Here is a 9,920-nt window from a genome sequence, read left to right on the forward strand (position 1 = left end):
AGTGGGGAGTGGGGAGAACCGCGGCGGCGACGGCTACAGGACTGTGTACTTGTTTGACCGGCGCGAGAAGGAGTCGGAGCTCGGGGACCGGGCGCTGCAAGTCGGGGAGCGCTCGGACTACGCAGCGTTCCGCGCCTCGGTGTGTCAGGTACGTGGAGGGACGACGGAGGGATGCGCGGCAGAGCAAGGGTGAGTGAGAGGGAGGGCAACGGGAAACTCAAGTTGCTCATCAAGGCCAATAAACCTGTCACCGGCCCTGCGGCCTAAGCTGCTTTCCCGGGTGCCCGCCATGTCCGTCACCCGGCCGCTGGAAGCCTCGAGCTGGTCCGGATCTCGGAGTGCAGAGCCGGCCTCGCAGTGAGCCTCCCTCCGCCTCCAGCCCTTTTGCTGGAGGTCTCGCTACCGGAGTTGGAAACTAGCCTGATGGCGGCCCTACAGTTCACCTTTCTGTAGGAAAAACCACTTGTAACTCGTCTTTAGTTTATAACTTTTTTCTTAAAAAAAAAAAAGAGTTATATTCGAGGGCTCTGTTGTGAGTGTTTGGAGTGGTGGGAAGTTGATGAAGTTCTTGTATTCGTTTAACCCAAGCTGATTAGATTATGCGGTAATTTCCTGGTTGTCCTGTCAAGGTTTGCTAGACCCGCCCTGGCGGGGTCCTTCCGTACCGAAACACTTAGCCAAGTTAGCTTCGCAGGTGGAGCTGCTCTTCTGGTTTTCTATGCTATAACCCTTGAGAGTTTCTGAAGCAACCGAAGGGTGTCCGTGGGTAGCTGTGGAACACCAAAGGACGTAAATACTCACTGTATTAGTTTGCTTTAAAAGTTAATGACTGTGTAGAAAAACCTGTTCTAAACTGTGAAGTACTTTATAGAGATGAGGTGCTATTTTGTCTGAACTTTAAAGAAGGAATGTCATTCCTCGATTAACCACATGAGGTACTTTTTTTTAAGCTATAAAGAACACTTTCATGGAAAAAACTTTGAGGCAGTGTTTTGCCTTGAGTAGGTTGATAGGTTTAGAAATACTTAACAGACTTAACTCTATACAGTTGCTGAAATCATTGAAATTATGATCCATAAAATAAAAACGACTTGGAAGCAAGGACTTTGTTTTGTTCACAGCTGTATTCCCAGTGTCTAGAATTTGTAAATACCCAGAGTGACTAAATGAATGAAAACAAAAACTTGTCAACTCTGAAGTTCATTCTGTGCCTAGATGTAGATTCCCATTGTATTTGAAAAGTGAGTAAATGAATGCTTATCTCTTTTGTCGACTGCTTTGTATCCACAATTGTGCCAGAAAAGGGAAACTCATGTTTATTATTTTTATTGTAAAAATACCAGCATATTAAAATATGTAACCAGAGGAAAAATAGTAAACCCTTCACTCACTGAAAAACTTCCTGTAACCAGCATTAGCACTCGAGGTTCTTTTTTTGTTCTATTAAATAACTGTGATACGTGTTTTATACATTTTTTTCACTTGATATTGTCAGAGGTGTTTTGTTTCTTAAGAGATTTTTTTGCTATAGGGCTCTTGCACTCAGTAGAGAGACAGAGAAAGTGAGAGATCACACAGGAAGAACGGCCACCCCACAGTCCCTTCTTTTTCATTCTCCTCTGGGGACTTCGGACAGGCATGCGGGCGCACTTGCATGTCTGCACGAGTTTCAAACCTTAGTGTCTGGGATTTGAACTAAACAATCATGTGGGAGTCCAGTGCCTTAATCACTACGCCACTTGCTGACCGCCAGAAGTGTGTTCTAATGTGGGTCTTTCTTACTAAAAATTTGAAATGTTTTAAATACTAAAGTTTACATAACCAAATCTTTCCATTTTGTTGACATACTTTCAATATTTGTAATTTTTATTGTGCATGATAAACATTTTTGAATAAATAGCTTTTTATATCTTTATTCTTTTTTCATCTTAGAAGTAAAATTTTTGTTTCAAAAGTCAGAGGCATTTTTATATCTTCATATATATTACTATTTTTGCGGGGGTGGGATAGGGAGAAGGTGTTTCTGTTGTTGTTGCTGTAGGGTACTTGTGCTTGCCAGAAAGACATAGAAAGACAGAAAACGAGAAATCACCCTCCCAGCGGGGTGGCCACACGCAGTCCCTTCTTCATTCTCCTCTCTGGGTCTTGGACACACACACACATGTGCCTGGAGTGAGTCTAAGCCACTGGGTCTGGGATTTGAACCTCTGTTGACTACATGGGAGTCCAGTGACATAGCCATTATGCCATCTGCTGGTCCCAGAGTGAGGTTTTTTTTTTTGACAGGATCTGCACAGACGCTCAGGACCACAGTGTATTTACTGCTGTACTGGCTTGTTTGATTAGGTTGTGAACTGAACCCTAGCCTCCCATGTGGCCTCAGCTGTGGAGCACTTGTACTCTCCCATTTGTGCCACCACAACTAGACCCTTTTGTAAATATGAAAATTGGCCTTTGACCGGAGCTGTTCTGTCTATGGAATAGCCATTCTACCTTTCTTTGCAGGTAACAGCTCTCCCTTTCCTCTCTAAAGAAACGAAACTATTCATTTTTCCTCATGTGATTGTTCCATTTACAGAGTCATCTGTTCTCTACACTTTTCTTAATAAATTTTCTTTCACTCTCCCTCAAAGGAAAAAAAGCTTTTGAGAGTTGTGCATCACATAGTTTGAAGCTGATCTGAAAATATGGAGGGCATATAAATATGCATATTAAAAGCATATTAAAAGCAGATTCAGGCACCATCAGATGACATAATGGCTATGTTGCTGGACTCCATGTAGTCAACTCCGAATCTAGTCCTGGACCTGGTGGCTTAAACTAACCTGGCATGTGTGCGTGTGTGCCCAAGATCCCAAGAGGAGAATGGAGAAGGGATTGTGGTGTGGTCATCCCCCCTGGGGGTAATTTTCTGTTTCCGTTTCTCTCTGTCTTTCTGATGAGCGCGCGCATGCCCTATAGCAAAAACCTCTCCCAAAAAATAAATAAATAAATTCTTATAAAAATGAAAATGCTTAATCGAGACTCTTGTCTGGCTTCATATACAGAAAGGCAGAGGGGTATAACTGTCTTTTTTTCTCTTTTTTATCTTCAACTTCTTGATTTGTGAAGACATTTCGTCTTTTAATGGTGTTAGCTCCTTTCTTATAATTTCTAATCTGCTTTAATTTTTTAAAGTTATTCTTTTGGAAGGTGGTTGTAATATATGTAAAGGTTCTTTAATATAGATATTCTGTAAAGCATACCTGTCTTTACCTGAATTCTATAAAATATTAACCTCTATCTTGTAGTTTGTTTTTTACATGTTTAAATATCTGTAGGAACAGATGTTATGTTCATGGGTTGCTCCAAATAAGTTGATTACCTATATATTGGCATGAAATAACATATCTTTTAGCTATTTTATCTAAGTTGATTTATTGAGTCACTGGAAAAAAATCACAATGTCTTCTTACATAGAAAAATACGTCAAAACTTTTCCAACAACCCACTTTCTTCCATGACCAGAAGTGTCCGAAAAAGAAACAAAAACGATACCCCCAACTGAGTCCTTACACCACAGTCTACCCTAGCTTCAGCCAGGCCCAGTTCATGGGCATTTCATGTGCCTGGTACACTCAGAGAGGTCTCCAGATCCAAATCTGTATCCTTCTCATGTGGGTCAGCCTCAGAGTGTCACTTTTCACTGTTGTGCCATTGTCCAGCCACTCAACCTCCTTCTTACATTTCCTAGACAAATAAGTATGAAAATTGTTATAGAATATGATATACTATCAATACTTTCATTTTCTTGTAACATGAATAATACATTTATTTTCTTTACCTAAAAATTGATTTTGATTTTATTTCTCTTATTTTGGACAGACACTTGGTATTTCACCTGAAGATAAATTTGTTATTACCACAACAAGTAGAAAAGAAATTACCTGTGATAATTTTGGTAAGTCAACAATGGTATTGAAAGTTCATGTTTTGGGGGCCGGCAGGTGGTGTGGTGGGTAAGGTGCTAGATGCCACACAGCCAACTCCTCGATTCAAGTCCTGAAATCAGCAGCTTGAAAAACACGCTGGGCATGTGTGTGTTGTTTCCAAAATCCCAGGAGGAGAAGGGATCATGGGGTGATCATACCCGGGGTGGGGGTGTGATTTCTCACTTTCCCCCTTCCACTCTTTCAAGAGCACACTTACCCAATGGGTAAAAAAGAAAAGTTCAGGTTTAGTTTTCTGGAACTATTTTATTATTTAGGTATGTATCTAAAACTGTTGATGATTTGGGGTACTTGGTTGGGATGAGAGAGGAAACTATATGTATATAAAATCACAGTTTATATTTTTTCAGTAGAATAAATATTTTTGTGTAAAAATTTTTTTTTTGAGTGGTTTTCGCTATAGGGTGTGTGCGCTCGCTAGACAGACAGAGACAGAGAGACAGAAAGCGAGAAATCACCCCCCAGAGTGGATGGTCACGCCGCAATCCCTTCTCCTCCATTCTCCTCTCTGGATCTTGGGCACGCAGGCATATGCGCCCGGCGTGAGTTTAAGCTACCAGGTCTGGGACGCGAACCACGGTCGACTATGTGGGAGTCCAGCGACATAGCCATTACACTAACTGCTGGTTTCCTGTGTAAAATATTTTTAAAGAGAAATAGTTGGTACTAGATAGGGCTACAAAAAAATGAGACCTTGTGCCTAACACCTAGTACAGATCTTCTACTTGGGTCCTCAACAAGCTAATTCTCTCTCTTTTTGGGGGAGGAGAGATTTTTGCTATAGGGCACATGCACTTGCCAGAAAGATAGGGAGAGACAGAAAGACAGCGAGAGATCACCCCCCAAGGGGGTTGGCCACACCACAATCCCTTCTCCATTCTCCTCATTGGATCTTGGGCACATATGCACACACACCCTTTGTGAGTTAAACCCACCGGGTCCAGAATTCGAACCGTGGTTGACTACATGGAACTCTAGCGACATAGCCATTATACCAACTGCTGGTCCCAAGAAGCTAATTCTTTCTTCCATTATCTTTTTTCAGATTGGTTTCCAAGACCTGAAACAAATGAAAACATGTCCAATTCTTTTGTCTGTTTGTTTAATGATCAAATATGTGTGCACTCAACAGAGAGAGAGAATAAAAAGTACTGTCAGTGGGCATGGCCACACTGTAATCCTTTTCCCTCCATTTCGTCAGGATGGTGGGCATGCACACATACATGGCTGGTGTGTTTTTCAAGCCACTGGGGTCAGGACTTGAATCACATGTCACCCATGTGGTTCCAGTTTTCTGTGGGGTGTTTTGTTTTGTTTTTGTTTGCTATAGGGCTTGTGTACTCGTTGGAGAGAGATAGAAAGCAAGGAATCACCCCCCAGGGGGCATGGGTTCACCACAATCCCTTTTCATCCTTTCTCCTCCCAGAATCTTGGGCACGCACACACATGCTCCCAGCATGAGTTTCAAGGTGCCAGGCTGGGACTTGAACCACAGTCAACTACATGGGAGTCTAGTGACGTAACCATTATGCCATCTGTTGGTCCCAGTTTATTTCTTTTCTTGCGAGGAAAGCAGCAGCACTCCCAACAGGTTCTGAACAGGGTGATCTACAGCTGCTGTGCTATGCCCTGAGAGGCCCTGAGATGTGAACCCAGGACATTTCCTATGTGGGTCTGTTTGTGCTACTGCTGCACCATTGCGGGGCCCCTTGCCTGTTTTTTAAAAAAGTTTAATCGTTCTTGTTTATACATGTTGATAACCATCCTAATGTAGATCTTCATTTGATTTTCTGTGATAGTTTTAACTTAAGAATTGAGTTTTTCACATGAGTATAAATGCTTTTGTCTGCTTCATTGATACATTTAACAAAATACAACTGAATTGGGACCAGCAGATGGTGTGGTGGTTAAAGGCCCTGGACGCCCACATGGTTGACTACGGTTCAAGTCCCAGACCTGGCGGCTTGCTTTCTCACTCTCTCTTTCTCCCTCTGTCCCTCTCTGGTCAAATGAAAATAAATAAATAATTAAATAACATTAAATAAAAATAATTCTTTAAGAAAAGAATACAACTGAATTTAGAGATAGACCCATTGTTTGGGAGTTTGCCTTGTAACATTGTTAAAGATATTAGTTTGATCGGTTCTCGGCATTTTGGCTAAGATCAAGTGTAGTATCTCTTCTTATCAGTTTAATATCTGATACATCCTCTATCCGAGGACAATATATTAAATGGATTTTTGGAGCTGGGAGATGGAATAGGAGCTTGCTCCGTCCACTCCACGCATTGACCTGGTATTGCAGTACTTACAGGAACGGTGCACCCCGCATACGCCCTATAGCAAAAACCTCTCCAAAAAAAAGGGAAAAAAAGGGATATTAATTTGTATGTTCAAAATTATAAGTTGGAGGTTTTGGCACTAATTTAGCACTTAAAATTTTAACTTTTTATTGCAGATGAAACTGTTAAAGATGGAGTTACTCTGTACTTGCTACAGTCAGTCAATCAGTTATTACTAACAGCTACAAAAGAACGAATTGACTTTCTACCTCATTATGACACGCTCGTTAAAAGTGGAATGTATGAATATTATGCAAGTGAAGGACAAAATCCTTTGCGTAAGTATTCCATTTATACTATTTTTTTTCCATTCATAATATTTTTGATAAATTATTAACTCTCCCTTATCCCCTGGTCATGTTGCATTGCTTTATTTTTTTGAATTGATAAATATACTTTTAAAAATTTATTTATTTATTTACAGTCATTCACTGTACATCAATAAAGTATACAAAATGAGATTTTCCATCCAGTATACATTGCATATTGGCTCAGTCAAGGATATTACCATACATGTTATCATCAACAAATAATTTTCTATTTCTTGTTTCTTATCTATTTTGCTTTATTTTTCCCCCTTGATTCCCTACCTCTCACCCTCTGCCAATTCCCCTCATTCTCCCATTGTCTCTGATATGTACAGTTGTTTTCCATACCTTTTTCCCCCCACACTTTATTGATTCACTAAAGATCTTAATTAATTTAAAGACTTTGAATAACAAGCACAGCTGATATATACATATTTATGAACGCATGTATGACTTTAGGTGTAAACCTCAGTGAGTGAAGTGAATATACTATAAAGTAGCACCTCACTGGGGCTGTATGGCTTACTGCAGTCATTAAATAGGTATTAATAGATATTTATTAAATGCATTTTTTAATTTCAAAAAATAGTTTAAAACTAAAATAGAACAAAATTAAATAATGTATAGAGAAATTTGCTTAAAACTTAAGTCCAGGAAAAAAGGTCAGGATTCAGTTCAAATAGTAGGTAGATGAATCTGTCAACAGTTGAAGAGAATTCAAAAATCTTTAAATATGGAAATCAAAGCATTGAAGAAAATCAGTAATGTTTTAGTCTAAAGTCAGTAAATTTCTGTTTCACTAGATCAGACTCATGTAATTAATCTTTCTTCTATTGCATATGCAGTGTTACTGTGGTCTGATCTTTCCATTTAAACTCTGGAAGTTAACATTCAACTCTGGACCTGTCCCTACCATTAGGCTGGCTAGTATCTTGTTTGTTTCTTATACTCTTATTTCTGTGTGTCCGACTTTAGTTTTCCTGGTACAGCACTCCTTTCAGCACTTCTTGGAGAGCTGGTCTGGTGTTGGTAAATTCTTTCATTTTTTTTTTTTTTTTTTTGGAGAGATTTTCACTGTAGGGCGCGTGCGCTCGCCAGACAGACAGAGAGAGACATAGAGACAGAAAGCGAGAAATCACCCCCCAGGGGGGATGGTCACGCCGCAATCCCTTCTCCTCCATTCTCCTCTTGGGATCTTGGGCACGCATGCACACGCGCCCGGCATGAGTTTTAAGCCACCAGGTTCAGGACGCGAACCGCGGTTGACTACGTGGGAGTCCAGCGACATAGCCATTACGCTAACTGCTGGTTCCCTCAGTTTTCATTTATCTGAGAATGTTTCTTTTTTTCCCCATATGAAAGATAATCTTGTTGGGTACAGTAGTCTCGGTTGAAATTGTTTTTCACTTAACACTTCAAACGTGTTTTCCCATTCTTTCCTTGCTTGGATTATTTCCGATGAGAGGTCCGATGTTAGCCTTATGGGATATCCTTTGAAAGTAACTGAACGTTTCTCTCTCACTAATTTTAGTATCTTGTCCCTGACTATGATTTTGATCAATCTGGCTATGATGTGTGTCGGGGAAGATCTTGGGTCGATTCTATGTGGGGTCCTTTGTATTTGTTGGGTCTGGATATTTGAGTGCCTTTCAAAGTTTGGAAGTTTTTTTTTTTCCAGGATTTCATGGAAAGAATCAACGCCCTTTATTAGTGTCTTCACCTTTTGGGATACCGATGATCCGGATATTTGGACATTTAGTGGTATCTAGTATTACTTATATTTTGTTTTTTTTTGGTTATTTCCTCAGTCTTTTTGTTGAATTTTTCTAGGTCAGATAATTCGATTTTTTTTTTCTTTTTTGGAGAGGTTTTTGATATAGGGCGCGTGCGCTCGCCAGACAGAGAGAGACAGAGAGACAGAAAGCGAGAAATCACTTCCCAGGGGCGATGGCCATGCTCCAATCCCTTCTCCTCTCGGGATCTTGGGCACGCACGCACATGTGCCTGGCGTGAGTTTTAAGCCACCGGGTCCAGGACACGAACCATGGTCGACTACATGGGAGTCCAGTGACATAGCCATTACGCCAACTGCTGGTCCCAGATGTTCAATCTTATACATCTGAGATTTGATCTTCTGCATGATCTGATCTGCTTTTGACATTTTCAAGGGAAGTTTTGATTTCCTGTATTACAGCCTTCATCTCTAACAATTCTGTTTGACTCTTTTTTTTATGATGTGTATCTCTTCTTTCAGATCATGCAAGAACTTCCTCTCTTTATCGAACTCATTGTCTCTTTTCTCCTGCATCTTTTGGAGTTCGTTATCTCTCTTGTCTTGCATCTCTGTTAGCTTTGTCACTATGAATAATTTAAATTCTTTATCTGACATTTTCATGAATTCCCTTGTATTCTTTGTGGGGGAAGAGGAGTTATTCTGTTCAATTAGAGGAGAGATATTTTCTTGGTTTCTCATATTTCTTGTGCTCCTGCGGTAGTTTCTGGTCATCTGATAGATTTTACTTTTTCCTCCTACATTTTAGAGTTAAATCTGAGCAATAAGAGGAATGCAGAGGGGCTGGCAGGTGGCGTGATGGATAAAAGTGCTGGATTCCCACATGGCTGACCACGATTCAAGTTCTGGACCTGGCAGCTTGCTTTCTCACTTTTCCTTTGTCTCTCTCTGGTCAAATTAAAAAATAATAATAATAACAAATGGAGTTACATAAATAAATAATTTTTAAAAAAAAGAATGCAGAAAGAGGTGACCTGTAGTTTGTAAACAGTACCGTTTTTCTCCCTTTGCACAACTGATTCAAGGAAAATTGAGGATTAATCTGACCCTAAAAGTATTCAGATATTTGGTTACTGAGCATCTAGACCTGTCTAGAAAGAAAGAAAGAAAGAAAGGTGAATAGAAAAAGGAATAGAAAAAAAAAAAAAGAGGAAAAACAGAACAAAACAAACAAGACAAAAACAGTAAGAAAAAGAGAAAAAAATATTTTGTCAAAAAATGGAAACTGCTGGATCAGCGGTTAGTGTAATGGCTGTCAGCGAACTCCCATGTAGCCGACCGCTGTTCGAGTTCCAGAACCAGTGGCTTAAACTCACGCTGAGTGTGTGTGCGTGCCCAAGATCCTGAGAGGAGAATGGAGGAGAAGGGATTGCAGCATGGTCATCCCCCCCCCACCCCCCCGGGGGGGTGGTGGTGATTTCTCGCTCTCTATCTCTCAAAAAAAAAAAAAAAAAAAAAACCCTGCCGGTGGTTGGTTTTTCCCGTGGGGG

At 40.4% G+C, this 9,920-nt stretch overlaps 1 protein-coding gene and 1 non-coding gene across 2 annotated transcripts in view; both read left to right on the forward strand.

The window, feature by feature from the left end:
- Positions 1–9,920, forward strand: part of SMCHD1 (structural maintenance of chromosomes flexible hinge domain containing 1) — a 173,207-nt gene that overhangs the window by 580 nt on the left and 162,707 nt on the right. Inside the window, exons 2-4 of the mRNA XM_027771046.1 lie at positions 3–148; positions 3,865–3,940; positions 6,447–6,608. Of these exons, the coding sequence (XP_027626847.1) occupies positions 3–148; positions 3,865–3,940; positions 6,447–6,608 (384 nt within the window). The remainder of the gene's footprint in view (positions 1–2; positions 149–3,864; positions 3,941–6,446; positions 6,609–9,920) is intronic.
- On the forward strand, positions 6,128–6,318 carry LOC114007464 (U2 spliceosomal RNA). Its single transcript, XR_003549086.1, has one exon. It is a non-coding gene; the product is annotated as a U2 spliceosomal RNA (small nuclear RNA).

The sequence above is a fragment of the Tupaia chinensis genome, unplaced genomic scaffold (genome assembly GCF_000334495.1).
Source record: "Tupaia chinensis unplaced genomic scaffold, TupChi_1.0 Scaffold000180_1, whole genome shotgun sequence".
NCBI lineage: Eukaryota > Metazoa > Chordata > Mammalia > Scandentia > Tupaiidae > Tupaia > Tupaia belangeri.